This window comes from Brienomyrus brachyistius, chromosome 14 (assembly GCF_023856365.1).
Source record: "Brienomyrus brachyistius isolate T26 chromosome 14, BBRACH_0.4, whole genome shotgun sequence".
Taxonomy (NCBI): Eukaryota; Metazoa; Chordata; class Actinopteri; order Osteoglossiformes; family Mormyridae; genus Brienomyrus; species Brienomyrus brachyistius.
In genome coordinates this window covers 11,168,936-11,192,263 of record NC_064546.1, presented here as the reverse complement: position 1 = coordinate 11,192,263, position 23,328 = coordinate 11,168,936, and the positions used below count along the sequence as shown (strand labels likewise).

The window sequence follows — 23,328 nt, the reverse complement described above, 5'->3', positions numbered from 1 at the left end:
AGGATAAATGAGTTTATGATATTTAGATAAAGGAATCTTTATTGTGTTGAATCTCTCAATACAGTTAAAGCTTTCCCTGTAATCAGTTTAAATAGTTCATTTTTCATCCATATGAGAGAGAGGGGGCACGTGGATAGATTGTATAAACAATGATCTGTCACGTCGGGTATGGATTTACAATTTGTGGTGTCCATCGGTCGTGCAGTTGATGTATCGAAAACACACATTTGCCGTGTTTGCTGCTTGTCAGCTTGCATCACAATTAATGTTCTCTCTTCACGCACTGAGGCAAGACTCTGTTTCGGGAAACACTGAAAGGGAGGCAGCGTTCGCGACCCAGGCGAATCTGTTTAGCTTTCACGCACTGATCCAGCAGTTTTGACATCCATCAGGGGTCCGGATCAAAAATTTCGACAGTTGTTCCAGTCCCTTTCAGGTACATTCTGAAATCATTGTTTTCCAGGTGAACGACACTTTATCTAAGCCAATAAATTTATTTCATGGAGCTTTTTGTTCTGTGTATCGTTAAACATGGAAAACGCGTGATGTATTTACCATAAACTCACCATGAACGGCGTCTAACAAGTCAAGTGTGCCGACAGTATTAATACAGTTTCATTTAGAAATAGGTCGCTTTAATGACTACTCTGACCTTTAAAAGTAATTCCAAACCTGCAGGCCTCTAACCAGCTAGCTGAATGAAATGGCTAAAATAAAAATAATTTTTAAAAATATGGATGTATGAGGTGCCTGAGCCAGCTCCTGAGGACGAGTCGGCCAGCCTCGAGCCACCCGATAGCTAGAGTGCCGAGATTCCTCCAATCAGGGCAGTCCCTACCTGGCACAAGGTGAGAGGACGGCAGGGGGTGTGAACCAGGAAAGCACGCACGCGCTGCCTCACGCTTCCTGGCACACGCGGGGGGGGGACACTGCAGTCAGCCAAACTTAAAACTCAACTAGCAAGGGAGGTAACTGAAGGAAATCCATAGTAATAATTAGCTTAAGTGTCATTTCAGCTATGCTGCCGAACAGAGGCAAAACACTAACTGCACATTTTATCAAAATCGAAAGTGGGCCTCTTCGGCCGTTTTATCTCTTGACAAAATATCGTAATTCAGTTGGGCTCAGTTTTGAAGAACCGCACCATTGTTTATCTACCTACTACAAACATACAAGTGGACAGTCTATTTTCTCGGTGTCAGCTTAGTTACCGCATTTTGCACTATGGGATGTTAATATTAGTGATTAGTGCCACAGTAATACAGATAGCACTGCTTCCACATGGTTGGTGGTGCAACACTCACCTGCCAGCAACAGGGTCGAAACCACGGTACCGCTCCTCACACTGGTCACACCTGCGGCCGGCAACTGAGGGGTGCCGGCAGGCGCACTGGCCCGTCTCCGCCTCGCAGGCCGGGCTGAGAGCCCCCGCCGGGTGACACTCGCACTCCCAGCACCCGCTGGCTCCCAGGGGCGACCGGAAGAACCCTGGGGGGGGGGGTGTGCAGAGACAAGTCAGACACAAGCAATTCAGGACAGGGCTCCAGAATGGTCAACCTCCCGGCGAGCAGCTCGGGGGTCCACCGTAACCTTAACAGATAAAATTTACTGGCTGTGGTATCTCTATGCTGGGGGGGGAAGAATCATAGGCGCGCCACTGGCATTCTCCGCATCCATCCGGCCGAGCCCCCCAGCCTAAGATGTCTCAATCACAGAGCGCTTCCCCCTCGGGTGAAATACAGCCAGGCGGTGGCCTGGGCAAGGGGGGCTACAGAAATGCAGTCATCAGCCACCCCCCCCAAGGGGCCACCTTGCTCTCTATCACCACTTTCAATTTACTCCTGCCATGGCCATGCACGGCACACATGCTTTATGTGCCCCACCGTCTGCCAGCTCCGTCGGCCTATCCGGCAGCGACATCCCCTGCATCTCGGCAGGTGGCTCCAGCAGCAGCTCAGCTTCTCTGCCGTTGCCTTTCACACACTTATGGATCTCGTCAGTTGCTCACGTACAGCGGCACAACATGAGCGCCACAATGACTTCTATATATAATCACATAATGTATATACAGACACTCCTCTACTTGCGAACGAGATATCTTCCAAACGGCCGTTCGTAACTTGAAAAGTCGTTAAACATCATTTTATGGGTATTCGCAAGTACAAAGAACTAGGATGCCGGGAGTACGCTTGGCAGAAGTCGTACTAGGCGGAATTGGTGCGCAAAAAAAAAACGTTGATGTTGTGGAGAGAAAATGGGAGCCCAATGAACACAATTTGGACTTACAGTCCTCTTCATTCGTATGCCTGAAAGATCGCAAGCTGAAAGTTTGTAAGTAGAGGAGCATCTGTACATTGCTCACGGAAGGTCTTGGGATGCATGCTTAATTGAGTAAAGGTACATTGAGCAAATTTATTGGTTTTATAACAAAAATCACAACTTCATGCAGTCACATTGGCCATTTTTTAATTAGTAACGCCTTTGCAATAACATAAAACACCAAAGCATTGTGTTTAATCTCCCTCTGGGAGACAACGATTGCGACTTCAACTAATAGTAAACTGGCAAGAACAGAACTGAATGAGTCAGTCAAAAAAATATGACACTTAATAAAAGGAAAATGTCTGTGCAGAAGTGCTGGTATCTCAAACATTGCTTATCATTGGACTTTTGTTATGAAACCAATACATTTTTACAGAATTAAGCAAACGTCCCAAGAATTTCGGTGAGTACTGTGTAGGCATTTATTATACAGTACTTTGTGGAAGTTATAGACTGTCAAAGAAAATGTTTAAAACTATCTGTCTAGTACGTGTGTATTTGCTTAGAAAAAAAAAAACAATTTAACATTACGAGAATTGCAGATTAAGAGCAGCACAATAAAAACTAACAGGAATTTCTTCTACTTGCCTTGTTAGGTGGCTAGAAGCAAAAGCACCATAAAGAGGGGGAAGTTAGGATGATCAGAGAGCCCACGAGTGGCAGGGGCTCTAAAAAAACTTAAATGGATTGGTCTGGGCTGGGGGGGGCAATATCTCCAGCAGCACTCCTGGTTAGAAGAGCATCCCTTTGGGTCCCAAATCTCTCCTTTGGGCCACCACAGACATTCCATGCATTTGCTAAATTTCACCACCAGATCACTTAGCCAAAATAGTATACAGGTACTAGTAGTTCAATCAGCAAATAATACATATGCTGGATGGTTACTTCAAATATTAGGGTGAATTCAAGAGAGATTTGAAATGGTTAAGCCAAGCCACAGACATAATATTATAGTTTAACACCAACATGAAGAACACTTAAGAATCCTTTTCTTTGACTGCCTAAGATGTTTTGCACAGTACTGTACATGTATATAAAGCACACGCTATTGTGTGATTCATTGTTTTTTTCATAAAAAGCACACCTCCTTAATATTCATTTTATGCTTTCAAGAAACGTTTAGTTTTCTGACAGCAGGACGTCATGACGCTAAGTTCCGTATTTGAGTCTTGGTTTCCTGATACTAGCCATCCGCCGGAGTGTGAGAAAAGCTAAGGGCTAAGCTAAGGGCTAAGCTAAGGGCTTGTCTTTATCACAGATACAGTGTGGCAGCTGTCGCCACTGGCGTAGGAACACAGTGACTTGTGGCAGCCATCCGTCGTTCGATTTAATAACCAGCGCAAAAGAGATGCTGGGTTGGGGTCCAAGCGGTGCCGAGGTGACAAAGAATGCCACCCAGAGCGCGACTGCGCTTGTGCTGACATCGAGCAAACTGGGTGCCAGTGGGCAAGCTAGCACGAGGAACGGCCCAAACAAGGCTGCTAGGTAGACGTCACCTCCAGGGTGACACGGATGAGGACACAGAGTAAAGAAGGGACACTGCGGAATGGAGAACAGCCTTCGCGCCAAAAGGAGCTGAAATATTCAATTAATCATGATTGTTGGACAAACTGGGTCTATAGACACTGTATGGACACAGAGGTGTACCTGGTCTACAGGTGGAGCAGTCCTGTCCGTGGCGGGAAGGCTGACAGACGCACTGGCCGCTGACTGCGTCGCACACCGTGCCCAGCACAATGCCTGTGGGGTCGCACCAGCATGGCCCACAGCCCAGGAACTCAAGTGCAGTGCTCAGGTTATAGTGGTGGGGGGAGCAGTGGGTGCACCCTGGGCCCTGGATCCCGGCCTTACAAGGACACTGACCGGCAGCCTTGTCACAGACACTGCTGCTATTGACCGTCCCTCTGGGGTCACACTGGCAGGGCAGGCAGCCCAGAGGGTCGTCAGGGTCCAGGCCGTGGAATCCGTCCCGGCAGGCGTCGCACCTTCGCCCACCCACACGGGGCTTACACACGCACTGCCCAGTCGCTGGATCACAGGTGCTCCCCAGGACTGTCCCAGCGGGGTGGCAGTCGCATGGCCGACAGGTGCCAGTGATGCTCAGTCCGAAGGAGCCCGGGGCACAGGCGTCACACAGAAGCCCTCGGACTAGCGGCCTGCACTCGCACTGGCCCAGGGAGGGGTCGCAAGACGGGTGCAGAGACCCGTTCAGGTTGCAGCTGCAGGGAACGCAGCCCACTGGGTTGGAGCTGTTGAGGAACTTGAAGCCAAAGTTGCAGCGGTCGCAGGTAAGACCTTCAAGAGACAATGAGAGCAGAGATGCTAAAAACTGGCTGCTACTTTAACTTAATAATAAATGACTTCAATGTATTAGTAGCCAAAATGTGTCTGTCTATGACATTCCTTACAGACAATCAAACTTGCGTTAACATCAATAAGAAACACGGCCTTTAATTTCATTTAGGTTTCCTTCATATTTGTATTATTTTTTCACAAATAGCTCTGAAACACTTCAAACGAATACGATCCATAACTAAGGCAGGTCAGTACGTGTCCAGTCCAGCCAAGTCAAAACCCACATTTTCAAACACGTACAGAACTGTAGCTAAACAAACAAAAAAGAACGGAGGGGGAAAAAAAAAAAAAAACACGCGTGAATAAAATGTGGAAAATTCCATCATTAGGCAGGGGTCCGTTTACATTGATGGATATCCCACCCCAGGCATAGCACTTAATTTCACTAAGAGGAAATAAATAAATTAACGGGTACAAGAAAGGCAGCAAGATGTAAAAATAACTGTGAGGCAGAAAAGAATCGCAGCTCGTTTGGAACCAGCCAAAGTGGTCTACGCGGATTCACACCATATTGGTTTTTTTTTTTTTTTTTAAATATGCACAGCACTTATTTGAATATGCCATACATATTCCTGACAGGTAATCTATTCCTAATGTTGCTACGCCAAGCCTACAGGGCATGCAGTTCAGAGTTAACAAGTACAAAGAGCTCGGGTCGCCCGCCGGTCCTGCCGTTTTATTCCTGTTCGATGGACCCACTTTAATAAACTTACAGCTACTTAATACATTTCCTCCGATTTGTGCTTTACCACTATATTAAGTGTGTGCTGCAATTATCTTTGCACACACACAATTTTTAGCATTTTAATCGCTATCATTAAGACTAAGCATAAAGCATTTAATGATTAACAACGTTCACTTTTTTGTGTATTTTTGGAGCAAATAAAAGCAATGAATTATAACAATTATAAACTGACCTTTTTATGTCTGGCTCACTTTAAAAAATGGGGATGTGATACAAGTGAATCAAAATGTAATGTATTTTGCAGCAGGAAAGGCTGGCATCTTTACGAGTCTTTTAGCTTGCATCCACACGTCTGAGAGTGATAGCCAAAAAACAAACAATGATGCGAAATGAACATGGCAAGGAGAATGCAGGCCTCAGATGCCAGTCTGCCCACACCCAACTTGCAGTATGTGAGCATGGCACTAACTGCTGCTGATGAATTCATTCATACATTATACCATGGACCACAGAACTTGGGGGCTGGAGTAGAGTGGCACCCAGGGCAGTTCCTGGGTAATTTCTGAAGCATCATGAAGAACGCAGTGGCAAACAATCATCTTCAAACAATGTAAAGCGAAATTTATTAAGAAAAACCGGAATTTTATGGGTTTTTTTTTTTTTTTATCAAAAGGTTGCATTGTTTTTCAAAGCAGACAAGTGGACATGACTTCATGCCCCCCCCCACCCCAGATGTGTTCTGTGTTCCATGCATTACACTAACACATACTGTAAATATATTTGTAAAAATTTTACTGGCCTGAGAATTACCTGCACCAAAACCATTATTTAATATAATGCTATATTAAATACATAAACATATATTATAGTATAAATGCTTAATATAAATTTTATGCAGTCAGCTAGTACCTAAATGTGCAACTAAATTGGGGTCAGTTACTAAGGTTTACAATTATGTCGTGCATATTACATATATGCATAAATATGTTCCCATGTACTGCTACGTGCACTTTGCGACAATGCGCCCCTCACTTTATCAGTAATGCTCTGTGCATAATATCCCCATACATCAACATTTCAAAGTGCATTATGTACATGCTGTACTTTGGGAACTTGATAAATTTTGTCCTTATGAAGCTGCTGCTCCCCTCCAATATTGTGGAGGTAATAAATTGCTATAATCAAATCTAATTTCTGAAAAATACCTGTGGGAGCAACAAACAAAAAAGCGAGTCTTGTAAGAAGCGTGAAAAATAACAGAGACGGGGGCAGTTTATTATAATCAGCTCGGCATTGAATTACAAAATTAAAATTGGGTGGCCCTTGATAACCAGACTTGGCGATATACATGATTTCATGAGTAACTTCGTTTGCATTTCATAGGACACAGTTCAAAGGCACACAGAGGGAGAGAAAGAGAACAGATTTATCACAAAGGCCCTGGAAAACCAGGAGGAAAATGCATTTGGCGCTACAGGGTTCGTACACTTTTCCATCAACAAATTTCCATGACTTTTCCATGACTTCTCCAGGACTTCAAGCTAAATTTCAAAAAGCATTTTTTTGTTCAGCCCATTCAGGAAAAGTATTCTGTGGTTGTTATATGATCATCATCGCATGACATTACAAACATGTACTTTGTGTGTTATGATCTTGCCTTCATCCTTTGGATTTGGTGCCTTTCATTGCATATAGTTTTACAGACACACACTATCAAAGAAACTGCATAGTTTAATTTCCATCTGTTCTAATAATGGTGAGCTAAACAATTATTTACCAAGTAGACTGTCTTTCCTAGCTATCACCAGATAGAAAGTCATTTATTTATTCCTTACATTTCTAATAACAAGAAACAATAATTATTGTGGTCGACGTCTATAATTGAGTTTTTACTAGTAAAAATTTAATTACAGATCTCTAGAAGTACATTGTAGAGATCGAAAATTAAATACCTGTTTCTAAACCCGTATTTTAATGCTAAAGCTTTATAAGAAAGTACCATGTCATGATGTACTGTATGGAGGGGAAAAATGCCACGTCGAGACATCAAGATACTGCTCGAGAGAGACGGGGTTACACTGCGAATATTGAGTAAAATTAAAAAATAAAATTAAAAAACCGTAGTTCTCAAAAATCCCTACTGATCCAAAACTTTGATATTTTTATTTTCCATAACTTTTCCAGGTCTGGAAAACGTGATTTCTTAATTCCATGATTTTCATGACTCTTGAACCCTGCGCTAGCAGGTCATATAATTAAAATGACACCACTTTGCTAGGAATGCATGTTGTGGTGCAAAATGTAACCATGCCATTGACTTCGGCAAAATGTTAAAAAAAAAAACTGCAGAAACTGTAACACAAAGCCTGTTACAGCTGTAACGGCAGAGGCATTTGCTGATCATCACTTTGCATTTGTAGATAATGCTAATGTTGTCATTCGGCAGGAAGAGATCTGATTGCTTAGTGTCTTTCTAAATAATCACCATTCCGGTTGCTACTCTTGAGTTTGCCTTCCTAATCCCGAAAGCTGAGGGGGTGGAACGTCAGAGAGAAGGATGAGAACGCCGATGCGGTTTGATACCTACCGATTACGTTCGCCTTGCAGTGGCATTGACCTGAGTCCTGGTGACAGGTAATATCTGCTCGCATGGTCCCGGCGGTATTACAGTTACAGGCACGGCAGCCGTCAAGGTGCGAGGGCCGCAGCTCGTAGAATCCGGCCTGGCACTGATTGCACTGCCTGCCAGACACGTGTCGCTTGCACTTACACTGGCCCCCGATCTGTGGAGCAAGGGCAGACCATGTGACTACGCTCCAATTAGGTAGCTTGTGCACTGTGCTGTGAACGCCTGTCATGGAAGAGCGGGCCCTTACACTCCAGGGTCATGCGGAGAAATATCTCACTAACTACACTAGCGTGCTGGAGGACAGACATTTGACCATGCTTACTTATTATGAGATTAAATCCTTTTATCTATTTACATTTACATTACTGATCAGCATTTATCTGTGCATTAAATTTGCGCACATAGTTTCTTGAAAAATTCTGTAAAATGATATGGTAGAAGTTACATATTTGCAGTATGTTTGACCCTGAGACTAACTGGAACAGAATACATAACACAATAAGATTTCTTTGGGTAAAAACATGACTATATACCTCTGTGTACAAATGTTTATGGACTGAAAATATCTTAAAACTTTGTAAATGGCATTGCCCACCCACTCAGGTATGTGTGAGTCATAGACACTGCAAGACAGCTGGAAGAGAATGAGATGTGCAAAGGAGAGGGGGAGGGAAAGGGAGAGAGGGGGAGGGAGAGAAAGAGAGAGAGAGAAAATCTGGAAGAGGAGTCTGGGACGTGGAAATGGACAACTGTCTGAAGCTCAGAGAAACTGCATCTGACACCCCCCCCCCACCCAATAAGGGGTGAAGAGTCAAAATGACAAATTCCGAGGGTGTACTGAGCACCCCAGACAACGCTCACTTTTGAAATTAGGCAAAAATTAAGCCATCAGCCAGAGAGCGAAATAATCATTTGGAGAATTTAAATAAGGCAGTAGCCTCACACTAGTGACCCGAAGATTGATTTTGAATTTGTCATCCACTATATCTATTGACACAAATGTGTCTCTCCAAAATGGGTTTCATGATCTTCAGATAAAGGGGACGGAACGGCTCTCTAGAGATCGCACTTCCTAATGACACTTTTACATACTCGCCAAAATCTGTTACCGATCACAGCTCTGATAAATTGTACTGTGAATACTCAAGTCACAGCCAGGCACCTCACAGAGGCGCTTTCCTGCTCGTTGGAGGAATATCGTTATCCACATCTTCTCCTGCCGCTAATTTCTTAGTTCTCTCTGCCACCTGTAACAATCTTTTTACCCATATTTCTTTGTATACAAAAGCCCAGGAATTTTTACTGTAAACGTACACCCTAGTGAATACAGGGGGACAGTTAGAGACATGTAGAATGTTTGTCAAACAATCCAGAGCAACTGACAGCAAGCAAGTCAACTGACAAATCCAAGAAATTCTGACGTCAAAACTCCACAAGCACTGTTTGAGCATGTCAATGAGTACATCGCAAAGTGACTGTCGTTTCAAGACAGGGGAACATGCCTAAGGAAGAGAATGGTGAGCAGACTTACCGGATCACAGGCCTGGCTGCCGCTGACAGTTCCTGCTTGCAGGCAGTCGCAGGGTTTACACACATTCTCCATCCACAGGATACTGTTAACCTCTCTATAGAAGGTGTTCCGGCACAATTCACAGTTCCTTCCTTTTGTTGTTTGTGTGTGTATATGTGTGTGTGTGGGGGGGGGGGGGTGGTAGGCAGGCAAAGATCAATGTTAAGCGATTAAAATTCAATCATATTATAGGACCATAACTTCAAATTAAAAGCTGCAGTCTCCAGGGGCCTGCGGTGAGAAATTCGTAATTTTCAAGATGTCCATTTTAATGTGGCCTTTCAGCCCCTCCTGCCAGAGCTGAAACTGGGCATATGAAACAATGAAGCCGTTAGCGATGCTGCCGCCTTACTCCATTAAAACTACCCGCTGTTCTTCAATAACACCACATCTCTGGCAAAGTCACGTCCAAGGAAAGCTACGCGTGTCGTTTCAGTGTGCTGCTCACTTTTGTGTGTGCCCATGCCGTCACCTTACTGCATACAGTAGGTTACATTCAATATTTTACATTACGATCTCTTAAGCAAGTGCCTAGTACCTGGCTTTCAGTTCACAACCAAATAATGTTTTATCCTTGAATGCTTTATAAATACAAGAAGCTTCATAATTTACCATTAACTGACATTTAACCATAACAAAGAAGCAGAAGATATTTAAACTGTTAAGGAAAAAGTATTGATTAAAGACAAAAAATAATTACGTAAAAATAGTAACAAAAAAAACTATAACTATTGAAGAAATTTCAAAGATATTTGAAAATAATTAAAACTATTCTGAACGATTATATTTGAGAAGACAACAGTACCTGTGGTATTGTGCCGACAGTTGTTACAGACTCCACCTCCACCACGGAAGTGTTCTCCAGGGACAGGGTCCAGGGCACTATCGTAGTGACAGGAATCCGCATGGCTGTGACACTGGCATGGCCGGCAGTTATAGGCTTGAACCTGGTTTCCTCTTCTGAAGGGCTTGTCGTTGAAGAGAGGCTTGCAGCGTTCACACTGGGAACAACCATCCGGTGACACCCAGTCAGCAAACATCCACCAGAAACATTCAGAAAAAATAAGTCTGTGCACAAAATTAGATGCCGTCAAGAATAATAAATTCCCCAGATGGTGTCCTCAACACCTTGCCATCTAATCCCAAAGTCTCCAACACCCCCCTACCTCTACAATATCTATTCCCCCACACACTCTCCCCACTTCTGCAAAAAAAATCTTTATTAAAAGCCTAACTTTGTGTAACTTCTTTCAATGTAATCAAATTCACCAGATCTGCATCTGTGGCTGTCCTTTCACGTGCCAACCCTAATAGACAATTTTGAAATTAAATGAAAATGAGGTCCCAAACTGTCACCTATACAATGTTCACTGGTGGTGGGCAGGGACAGGTCTCAAAACCACATGTACAGTAAACACAGGACTCACAGGCTAAAGGCAATTCAGAGATGCAAAGGAACCTAAACCACATTTCTCTGGAGTGGATTAGCAAGCCAGAGTACTCACAGGAAACACACAACATCCACATACACAGGGTCAGGGTAAGAACTGAACCCACAACCTTGGCGTGTGAGGCCACAGAACCAAGTTGCATACACAATCCTCATTCATGTTACTCTAATCTAGTATGCATTTAACATCCCGCTCCCAATATAATTCTGTATCTCAAATGTTTAATTAATCACTTCGAGTTGTGGCGTATAATAAAAATTCCCCAAAGCGTGCGATTCCCCAGTGACCCATCACCACGCTGAGAGTCTTCCTGCTGTCCGAGGCTTTGTGATTCTGGGCCAGCTGCCCAGGGGGGACTGCTAATTTGTCCATCCGGCACGTTACAGAATAATGAGAGATCACTGCGACTCAACGCGGCAGCAACTCGCCATCGAACAGCTGCATCAGAAGGGAGCGTACATTTATAGGGGCCATCAAATATCACCAGCACTTCCTGCATCCCAAAACAGCAGGAAAGCCCATAATATATAATAAAAAAATCCCTCACTGCAAATTAATGAATGCATAAAGGACACAGCCGTAACTCATCAGAAATGGCAGGTACTGTGTTAAAATTTGAGTCATCCTCTACAGCTGAAATAAAAAAGGTACTACGTAAAAAAAGAATTACCTAGAAGTATCTTGCAAGTTTCGCCCACTACTTAATGATTTTAGGTACATTACGGGCAGGATGCGGAAATGTTTCTGAGATTATTGCCAGTTAGGTCACATGATTAACAGAATCACATTCTTTGAATTGCTGTTCTACTCACTATTAGATTTTTCACGGAAAAAAACAACAGTAATTTGTGCCTCTTGTCTACTATGCCTATTAAAGATAAAACAAGCTGCTAAACTGCCTGGTTAAGTACCCCATCTTGTTTAGCTTTCTACATGTCCTTCAAGTATTGCCTATGCATAATGCTTCTTGGAGCCATTCTCTTTTAATTAATGCATAATTTATTTGCAAGACAATAATGATAATGTAATAATTGCACAATAAACTGCACATTTAATTATCTGAGGAGAATGTGGTCCTGATGCATCGTGCAAGTGAAACTAAAACTGCATGTGTCTGATGTATTCATGATGCTACAGGGAAAAGCTCTTCTCAAATCTCCTCTCCAAGTCACAGCTGATCTGCTGCCACTTTGGCTCTGCTGTTGGCCATCGGTGGCTGCCCTCTGATGTCCTGTGCCTACTGTGGGCCTCAGAGAAGGGCCCTCTGGTGGAAGGCAGCCCAACCCACACAACACTCCCAAAAAACCGTCACCCCTTCCCATACCTAGAGAGGTCAGTTAGTCTATTAGTTGTATCAGGGGAGCCGTGTTTAACCCTTTGTGGCTATGCAAATATTATTGTTATTATTACTAACAGTGTAATTGATAATTTCTCCACCGGGATCAAAAAGTATCTTTACGCCTCCCTCAACTTGCTCTTTGTAGAGTAAGCTGTCCGCTAAGGGCAGCCACCTGTTGGGGCGTAACAGACAGGCCTTAAGCACTGGATATTTTCACTGATAAATCGGGGAAGCAGACACAGATGAGGACACCTGGTGTCACTGTGAACAGTACAGTGGTCAAAATAAGGCAAAAACGCAGCGTTCTGTGGTCAAACCATAGATCTACACAAACAGTAAGAAAGAAGTTTCTATGTTACTATTTTGTTTTATATACGCTATTTTGAAATCAATCTAGTTATACAATTACATGTTTAAATATGCGATCAGGAAAAGGAACCTGTATATCATAATGACTATGTTGTACAGTTGCTTATTTGCCCTCCATTAAAATCGTTGGAGTTTGTTAGCTGTGCGCAAATATAATCCATTCTGCATCCCGTTTTTCACCAGTAAAACCCAGAACCCAGATTGTGGGCAGAGCCTCAGACAGCACTATGAAATAAGCACATGGTCCACCTTAACGCCAGCCCGCTGTAAATCCCATAGGACGAGTGCATGCACACGTGCAGGCGGGGCACTCATCATCATGACAGCTGTCAGGTGACTTCTGTTACCTTTATGTCACCGTGATGTTGGGGAACCGCACTACGTCCATCATTTCCCAGTGAAGGTTTTTTTAATGGAGTCAGGGAAGTTAAATATTAAACACCTTTATCACTAGGTTTTTACCCTGGAAAATTTTCAGGGCCAGATGTGCACTTGGGGAACATTTGCATATATAAAAACCAACATACTGCACTCTCCCCAAAGCCTCCATAGGTATGAAAATCAACAAATGGCTTGCCTATTTTTATTTTTACAGTTGGAATTAAGTCAAATGAATCGCAGGGAAGCATAAAGCAACCTTTTAATGACACAATGTGTCAAATGCAGGACTGGTGTTTGGCAAAGTATAGGAACGGTTGCCCCCCTGGAGCCACATGATTCTGAAGTGTGACTAAATGTTGACAGGCTGCTAGGCACAGTGGGGGGGAAAATCGGGGGGCACTGAGTGTGCAGATTTCACACAAGGGTTTTGGGACAGGCCAGGGTCTGTCTGAGTCACAGTTAAGGACATGTTGCTTCTCTAGGGAAGCTGAAAGTGTATTGCCTCCAGACCAGTGAGAAAGCTGAGGTCGTCGCCTGCCGGCAGTACCACTGTAGCTGAGGAGGGTGGGGACGAGGCATTCAAAACTGCACCTATTCGCACGCAGACTCATCACACAAACCACTTGTCACTCCTGCACTTTAATCAACTGTCAGCTTGTTGCTGTATAATTTCGTTTCAATAGTTTGACCCTCTTAATATACGTTTACTTTTATATACAGTATAGTTTACTCCTGCAACGGGCTGGTGCCCCATCCTGGGTTGTTCACTGCCTTATGCCCGAAGCCTCCAGGACAGGCAGTGGACCCCTCGCCACCGTGAACAGGACGAGCCGTTATAGAAAACGGATGGACGGATTAATATAGTTTACTCATTTGTATGTTGGTTTACATCTTTTATATGTTATTTTTTTCATATTTGTATTGCATCAGCTTTGGAAGTCATCAACAGAATCTTGTTGAGTGTGACACAATGATGCTAAAAACCTTTGAACCAGGACAGGAGCATACATGGATACATTGAATGCTCAGTGTCCAATGGCAGCTTTTTAGCTGATGGGTGACCGTTCTAAACAGCCAATGGGCTTGCGCAGGAAACAGGGGCCCTCTGATGTGTGAGAGTAGCTGTTGGTTTAGTTTCGCAGGCAGACTGTGTGCAGTCTCCTCGAGGAGCAGAAACTGCCTCACAGAAAGAAAAAAAAAAAAACATCCTCATTCTTGACCCTTGTACTGAAAATGTAGAGAGCTGAACAGATCAAAGACGTGTGTGGGAGAACATTCTGAGGTTTATTTTTGAGTAAAAGAACCTCCAAGCTTTGAAACGAGTTGGAATTTCAACCAGGAAAGTGAAAACTGTCTTTATTACAACTAGAACCTTCTAGGTCTCACAGGGACAGTAATGTATCGGGCAGTAAAGTATGCATCATTTGCCACCTTCCTGTCCGTGTACTGTGCTTTATTTTCATGTTGGATGCGGCTACTCTCCCTTTCAGCCTGAACAACAACTACAACAGTGCAACAGTTTGCCTCAGCGAAAGCCTGATCTTAAGGTGAATAATGCATGTTCCCCTTTAAATAATTCAGTGCATCAAACACTGGTCTTAAAAGTTTAATCTGGGGACGCATCGCGTACACACCATGGTACCGAACACCGCGACACAGAGCTGAGACTAGGCGGGTACTTTAGAGAGTGAAAGTGAACTAGTTTGATAAGCATTGAAGCGTTGGAGCACATCTTATTCCAAAACTAAGAAGCACACCGTGCTCTGCTGATTACTAAGTGTTTAGTTACCAGAGGTGGAGATTCCAGAAGTCCAGAATGTATAAATCCAGACCAACATTTTGTTTCAACCAACCATTTGAGTATAAAGAGTTACAGAGTATTAAACTGGTCGGTTGAAACAAAATCTTGCACTGGATTTGTACTCTCTGGATCTGAACCTCTGTTAGTCACACACTGTAACAAGCTCAGTCTATCAGGTTATAACTCTGCTTTTTTACTTCACGTTGCATAAAAGCCATTTAACAAACAAACAAAAAAAACGATACTTCTGGAAGCATCTAAAGACGGCATCTGGGATAAACACAGCTCAGAAATGACTACTGCAGCGGGCTGGTCGGCGGGAGGGGATCCAGCGGAGCTCTGTCATCACATCCTGCTCTGAGATATAATTACCCCAGCCGGATTAATTAGGACAACACCATGGGGCTGATGGGGTGGCAAGATTAAAGTGCCGTTGTGCACAAATCCACCCTCTCTTTCTTTTTTCCGCCCCCCAGCCCGCGGGAAATTTAAGAGCAAAGTGGGTGACAATTTATTCAAATTTCATTATGACTATTTTGGGTCCAGTGCTCATTAGGGGAACTTTTACACGTCATTAAAAGACTGTGGTTAATTAATAAGGGTGTTTCCCCTAAGGGACTCACGTTATCTCCTTCCGTGTGGCTCTCTGGAAGGCAGAGGCAGCGGTAGGGGCTGCGGCCTGTGTCACAGCGGTCCGCGTAGCCGTGACAGTTACACCTGCAAGCACCAAAAAAACAAATGAACAAAAAAACAACAACAACAACAAAGAAAAACACCAAATGAAGCATGGTACCCCTGCACAGCCCCACAGTTGGTTTCACCCTGCACCGAGCTAACAGGGGCTTCCCATTCATTTTTCATAAACGCCACGGAAGATGCAAAGCGCTCAGGGGGATGTACAGCGGCAAAATGGACAGGCCTCCGTCAAGTGGCTTGTTCAGGTCAAACCCACCCCACCCTTCCAACCCAAGCATATCTGACAAAAAGAAAAAATACAAAACAAAAAGGAAACCGCTGACCAAATACGGAAAAAGGACAAAAATGGGGGCTGAGATAGTGGATTGTGCCGTCACTGCTCACGGCTATTTTAAAAAAGTGCAAATGTGAGCGTGAGGTCCACACTACTCCCTCCAGATGTAGCCTGAACAAAAACTCAAATTTATAAGAGAACAAAGTGGGGGGGGCGTGCTCCACCTACACGTGAACTAAGAGTTTACCTGCCTGCATGCTCAAAATGTAGGGCGGGGTCACGGTATACAGTCCAGAAAGTAAAATACAAGAATGAAACTGACGTAAATGTATCACATGAATGACACACAAACTACACAAAGTTGTCCTCAAACCTAAATAGCTATTCGATAGGTTATATTTTGTTTATATAATTTTTTGTTCATTTAAGAACTGACCAAGAATCCATGTTTACTACAGATTCAGTTATTTCCAACAGTGAAACGAGTGATTAATGAACTAATTAAGGAACTTATGCTACTGCTAACTTCTCTTGACACATCAACTCTCCCAACAGTGAAGTCTATTTCCATATTGTCGTTTGTTAGCGATGGTGTGTGACTCCGCGAATGAGGAGGCTGTGATCGGAAGGTCGCCAATTCAAACCCCAGCGTCAGCCGAGTTGGGCCTCTGAGCAAGGCCCTTAAACCCAAATTGCTTTCTCAAAATTTCTCAAAAATGTACATTGCTTTGGATAAAAGCATCTGCTAAATAAGTAAATGTTATTGAATAGTTATGTTTAAAGTTGTGGACAAGTGCTTTTGAACACTGATAGGCGGGACTTTCACTGACCTGCCGCTGATGGTGATCTCGTGCACCCCGTAGTACCTGTGCCGCACGGGTACGTGGGGCTCCCGTGTGTGGAACTGGCCCTGGAGATGGACCCTGACCTGGGAGGCCATGACGAACTTGCGCAGGGCCAGCGTGTTGTAGAAGTTGCTGTAGCCCGGCCGCGGGTTGGGCTCTGGCGTCAGCACGCTGAACGTGACGTTCCCGTGAGAGAAGGGGACATCTCTGTGTAGGGGAGGAGGACACAGCGTGTCAGAGGGGACGGCGATTCCGCACTAAAAGCCACAAGATGCATCTAGCCATTGCCGAAAGGTCTCTGCCACAGGAGATTATGGTTCACGGTTACGTCGGTAATCCCGGCCCAATCGGTGGTACATTCACTGTATTTCAATTAGTGTATCTACAGTCCCAGCGAAAAGTATTAGATATTCTGTTAATTGACATGAAATTTAGCTAATCTTTCCCATTAAATCGCTAAATAACAAAACATAGTACCTGTAATAATTTCCCCTGGAAGTATATTACATATTTACCACAGTAAATATAATTTAATAATGTCAACTGTACAGAAATAAGGCCAGATGCATGCACCACAGGCTGCTCTACAGTACGCATGTTTAAATAAAATATTTACTACTATATTACTGTCCTAAAAACCACAAGAAACTTCAATTAATGTACATAAAAATCTAACAAAAACTAAAAAGTATGAAAGGGGATTTTTAAATACAGTCAAAGAGACTCCATCTGATAATACCACTAACAAACAGCAATCCAGCATTGCACACATATTTTGTTGTTTTGCTATTTTGTTTATAATCTAAAGAGTCAGAGTCAGAACAGGAGGTGGAGGGCATGGGGGGATGAGGGGGTGTTTGCAGCTTGTGGTTATAAGGCTGTGTCCCGCTCAGGCAGCGATGTGACACCATGCGTGAGAATCCTCCTCCGGCAGTGGAGACCCCTTCCTGCTCCTCCCAGGAAAGCAGGTGTGCTGTCACTCCTGCATTATTCAATCATACCCCCACCCCCCAAAAAAAGCCACAAGCCTCAGGCCACCAGACTTATCCAGGCCAGGCCCTACATTATAAGTAATTAGACCCCCCCCAACCCATCCCCAACATAACATTTACATCATACTCAAAAATTTATGCCACATAAACAGGCAACCCCTTCCACATTACGATTTGCAAACCCCCTTTCTGTCAAACATCTGGCAAACCCCCAAACATCATTCCGAAGAGAACACGTCAGCAGAGTCTAAAACTTTGTCTTTTAAATAGCTGATTGAAAATAATAATAAAAGCGTCTAAAAACCACTCCAGAGCATAAAACGCGACACAAATACACGCCAGTTTGAATTCATGCGGAAGAATGTTAAAATGAAATACAAGACAAACAGATTAAGCCAGGCAGGTGGCATTTAAATAGCAAAGGGCATTACCTGTGTCCCTCGTGTTTAGAAACATAAAACATTAAGCCAGACACTTTCCAGTACCATATTCCCATGGGCAAGCGATCACTTTTCATTTCTTCACAAAGTGATCCCTTGGGAGAGAGGCAAGCAGAAACTGCGGAAAATCAGAGGCCTGGCATACAGCTCCACATCAATCCACAGTCATCAGGCCGGCGCTGCCATGCTGTGAGCGGACGGCTCGCGGTGGGGGCCAAACAACGCGGCATGAGGCTCACACTGCTGATGACCCAGTAAGCGGATGGGGAAAAAAGCTATTAGCACCATTGTTATCACGGGTGTCCTTATAGTTCAAAAGCAATCACAAGTAATGGTAGCGGTTAATGTTTCTGGGGGCGGGTGGGGTGGGGCTGAGATTATTGATGTGGCCACCCAGCCAAGCGATTCTTTCTCACTTATTCGAGTATAAATGTTGAAATGTAGTGATGCGGGAAAGATTCAATATGGGGTATCGAGCTCGATGCAGATAACAAGGACAGACGGCAATAACGTTTAGTCTGCAATTCAGAGATGAATAGTTACAGCTCCGCTAAAACACAAAACCCACTAACCCAGCAGAAATATAGGGGCAGCTTTCCCCTGGACTGCTTGTTTCTTATTACCCAAGCTGTAATGCTCTCTGCTAGAGTATTGTGCTGATGACATCATTAGCTAAATTGCAACAGTGGAAGACAGGCCCAAGTCCTGGTCTCCAAGGCCCAATGTCCAGCTCTCACAGAATGCAAAGATCCAAATAACTTGTGTTAAAATGAGCAAAGGACCTTTAATGTCCAAATCTGTCTCTCCTAACCTTCACCTGATCAGCAGCAGCTCAGGGCCACCTCATCGTTACCCCATCAAACCCCAATCTCTGTCTTCTTGGTTCTAGTGTGCAAATAATTGTTTTCTGTAATTCTGTTTACATTCTGAAAAGTGGTTGTGTTAATAAATGTTGTTTCTAATCTCATTTGAATATTTCGGACCTTTAAATATGAAATATAACATCTCCTCAATAAATATATTTTAATGATTAATATTCATCGATTCTCTGACGCCATGTTATTAATAAGAAAACTTAAGAAAAGTACATAAGTTTACTTGCCTCTGAAAAATATTTTATTTTGTAATTGTGACATATATAAAATGAGGCCTCCGAGGATTTGACAGGAACTGAATTGTAACATCCTGTTGCACCGAATTTGGCAGGAGGAACACACTATTGTTACACTTTCCCAATGTTCCACCTCTCTGGCAAAAAATCTAAAAACTGTGAACTCTTGAATGTCCCCCCCAGGCAGCCTGACCGGCAGCGACTGCTTTCCCACATCCTGTGCAGACAGAGACGTACTGGGGGAACTGCAGGCAGTTGACAGAATCCGGCCAGGCTAGCGGGCCGCTGTTCTCCATCCCAAAGATGGCGCAGTCCCTGGCCAAGTACTGCCAGTCTCGCCAAGCCGAGTCGCTGCTCGTCCTCCTCTGAATCCTCACCGATTCGGGCTGCGGGCCGAGGAACTGCAGAATGACATAGAAAACCTGCGGGGGAAGCATGCAAATTGATAAAAGGGGAATATACATGAAATACTAAACAGCAATGGATAATCTATTATCTGCAGCACTACAGTCGACGCTCCATTGACACCTCAAGCGCCTTTGTGCAGTGAAGAGCGGCTTGAAACCCTAGCTGCCGCCGCCGGGATCCAATTCCAAGGGGTTTGAGGAAGAGGCCGACGCTTCTGGCTGCTTAAACACTTCAAAACGTTGCAGCCCGCGGTTTTATCTGGGAGGCCGAGCGCCATTGAAAGGAAGCGGAAAATCCACATGCGTGATTTCAGAACTTGCGAGAACACAAGAAAGGGGGGGGGGGGTACTTCTCATCTGCTTTGGCGGACTTTGGTGTGGCCGAAAGGCAGCCAAAGCTACTGTTTCAGCACTCTAACGAAAGATTATCCTTGCCACAGTTACACGTGAGGAAATACACAAACATTAGACTGATGTGAAAATAAAAAAGGAAACGGTCTGGTATTCCAAAAGGTGCAGAAATTAAGCTGTCCCATAAATAAGAGTTAATATTTAGGTGACAAAATTTGACGATTAAGGTTTATTTAAGCGAGTCAACAGCTGCCCAAAGAGGATTTGAGCAGCAGCCCACTAAGTCAAGATTCAACAACAAAACTGTTCAAGCAAGTCAAATCTCAACCATGTCCCAAAAAGAGAAACCATCACCAAGGGTGCATCCAAGTGGGCCAACTCAAAGATCAAAGCATAATTACCAAGCTACTTTGTTTCTGTGTTCATCCGTCCATCCAATTTATCAAGTACCACTACTTCCATCTAAACCATTTCATTATGAAAAGGACTATTTCAGCTTTCGTATTCACTATTTCCTATTCACTCCTGTTGGACAAAGTGCTGGCTCTGAGGTTAGGGATCTGTGCCAGCAACTGTATGGTTGCTGGATCAAATCTTGTAAATGCCCAGAATTTACGGGAGTTTGGGGTTGGTGACAGGATTGGCACCCTCAGCCACTGGGAAAAAAACCTCACACTGGTTCACACTCAGGCTCTCATCCCTGAGGTGGTTTCAGTGCATGTTCCTTACCTACCTATTCATTAGATCTGAAAATTCCCTAAAAACTACATGCAATGAAAATTGCATTACTGTATAATGACACAGGGGCGGCATGGTGGTGCAGTGGTTAGCACTGTTGCCTCACACCTCTGGGACCCGGGTTCAAGTTTCCGCCTGGGTTACATGTGTGTGGAGTTTGCATGTTCTCCCCATGTCGTCGTGGGGTTTCCTCCGGGTACTCCGGTTTCCCCCCACAGTCCAAAAACATGCTGAGGCTAATTGGACTTGCTAAATTGCCCGTAGGAATGCATGTGAGAGTGAATGGTGTGTGAGTGTGCCCTGCGATGGGCTGGCCCCCCATCCTGGGTTGTTCCCAGCCTCGTGCCCATTGCTTCCGGGATAGGCTCCGGACCCCCCGCGACCCAATAGGATAAGCGGTTTGGAAAATGGATGGATGGATGTATAATGACACTTAACCTACGAACAAAACATTTAAACATTCAATAAAGCTAATCCCTCAAAGTACAGAGCAGCTACTAGATGGAATGCCAGTCCATCACAGGAAAAACAAAGAAGCACTATACGGGCAATTTAGTTAGACCAACCTAAACCACATTTTTCGGAACCCAGGTGGGAAAAAAAAACCTCAGGGTCAGAGCAGGAATAGATCCCACAACCCTTGCAGTGTGACCTCAATGATACTCACTGAGCCACGCAGCTGGCAACTACACAGAGTACAATAGTGTTTTCAACTACTGGGTCGCGACCCAAAAGTGGGTGGCAAGACCATATCTAGGGGTGGCATGGTGATGCATTGGTTAGCACTGTTGCCTCACACCTCTGGGACCAGGGTTCGAGTCTCCACCTGGGTTACATGCGTGTGGAGTTTGCATGTTCTCCCCATGTCGTCGTGGGGTTTTCTCCAAGTACTCTGGTTTCCCCACACAATCCAAAGACATGCTAAAACTAATTGGAGTTACTAAATTGCCCATAGGTGTGCATGTGTGACTGAATGGTGTGCGAGTGTGCCCTGCAATGGGCTGGCCCCACATCCTGGGTTGTGCCCATAGCTTCCGGGACAGACTTCAGACCCCCCGCGACCCAGAAGGATAAGCGGTTTGAAAAATGGATGGATGGAAGACCATATCTAGCAGGTCATGGAGCATGTGGTTAAAAACAAACTTACAGTGACCCCCATATACAATTACTATATAGTCTTATAATAATTCAAATAAAATACGAGTTTAAAAAATAAATCAAGACAGTAGCACAGTCTTGGCAGTAGACATAGCTGTAATAAAAAACTGCAGTAAAAATCAAGGAATCCATTAAGTTGTGCTTTTCAAACAATTCTGGAACAGTTAACATATGTACTATAATTAATCTGAGCCCCACTTCTCATGTTTGGGTGAACAAGAAGGTCACCGTTTCATACCTACAGTTCCTTTAGGATCATATTTAGAAATGTTTCTTTAAATATGTATAACTGCAGACACTTAACCTTTTTGTCCACCACTGTAAGACTAACTTAAGATACCTAATACATTTGTAAACCTAACGATTGCGAAGATACAAGTTACATCTCTACTGACTTTCAACTTCTCATTGAGTGCCTGTTAATAATACATGGGCGATGATGTTCTGGTCTCATTTCCGAGATGGTTTACCTGGTACTCCCCGGTTTGCAGATCAAAGGTGATGCTGATACCCTCATCAAGCTGGTCCAGACTGGTGAACACGGATGAGATCCAGCTAGTCCCGATGTCATTGTCGTTGATGTAGTGGAGGGGGTGGGCATCACGGCTGAGCCTCAGGACCCGATTATCAGTGGTGTCCTCCACGTGGTTGGGGATGCAGTACCTTTCCACCAGGGGGTGCACTCTGGGATGACTAGGGGGGCAGCGGCACTCTGGATGGGTATGAAGGTGTGGCAGATGGCCAGAGAACACCTCTACAATTTCTCTGAGTAGGAAAACAAACATGACACAGATATATATATATATGTCTTATAAGTTCTCATAAATCATTTGCTGTAAATAAGAGCATCGTTTTATTTCTTAAATGTTGTAAAAGACACCACAAACCTGTTTGTAAGTGTCACCGGATAAAATCTGAAATCCTGCATCCATCCAACGAATTGATTCATCCCTAGAAAAGAAATGTCAATGGCAATAATGGGAGACAGCTTGTATAGTCCACACTAACTACAGGATTAACTTATCAGTACCTTTGAATTCTGTTAAAGAGACACTTCTACGGCATCTGTCTTAATCGAGATCTTTGTTACAGATTCTGCTCTCCTGCAACCACAAAAGCCGATGCTCAAACATTATCGCCAATACGCGGCTCCTTTGTTAGCATGTAAGTTTTTATTTTGCATCTGGATGGTTTCCACAAACTCTTTGGAAATGAAACAACAAATCAATGAAGTAACATCATCCATCTATTTTACATAACTGCTACCTGCTCCAGTGAGCCTGCAGCTTATTCCAGGAAGCATGGAACACACTAAGGGCAATTAAGGGACACTTTAACTGCATGTCTTTGAACTACCGGAGGAAACTAGAGAACAAGCAAACACTGCACACACAAAGCTGGCCGTGCGAATCGA

The 23,328-nt window shown here is 43.9% G+C and overlaps 1 protein-coding gene across 12 annotated transcripts in view; it reads right to left on the bottom strand.

The window, feature by feature from the left end:
• ush2a (Usher syndrome 2A (autosomal recessive, mild)) overlaps positions 1-23,328 on the bottom strand; it is a 190,504-nt gene that overhangs the window by 151,497 nt on the left and 15,679 nt on the right. For 11 of the 12 annotated variants that reach the window (XR_007382187.1, XR_007382186.1, XM_048974032.1 and 8 more), the window contains 10 exons: positions 22,802-22,865; positions 22,385-22,679; positions 19,498-19,682; positions 16,703-16,924; positions 15,526-15,619; positions 10,367-10,562; positions 9,523-9,653; positions 7,950-8,145; positions 3,970-4,617; positions 1,305-1,488 (listed from right to left, as the gene is read on the bottom strand). Coding sequence is in view for 10 of the 12 variants with exons in the window: in XM_048974032.1 (XP_048829989.1) it covers positions 1,305-1,488; positions 3,970-4,617; positions 7,950-8,145; positions 9,523-9,653; positions 10,367-10,562; positions 15,526-15,619; positions 16,703-16,924; positions 19,498-19,682; positions 22,385-22,679; positions 22,802-22,865 (2,215 nt within the window). In the remaining 2 variants the exon portion in view is untranslated. Of the gene's footprint in view, positions 1-1,304; positions 1,489-3,969; positions 4,618-7,949; positions 8,146-9,522; positions 9,654-10,366; positions 10,563-15,525; positions 15,620-16,702; positions 16,925-19,497; positions 19,683-22,384; positions 22,680-22,801; positions 22,866-22,944; positions 23,022-23,328 lie in introns of those variants that run through there. The other variant, XM_048974039.1, reaches the window with a different exon arrangement.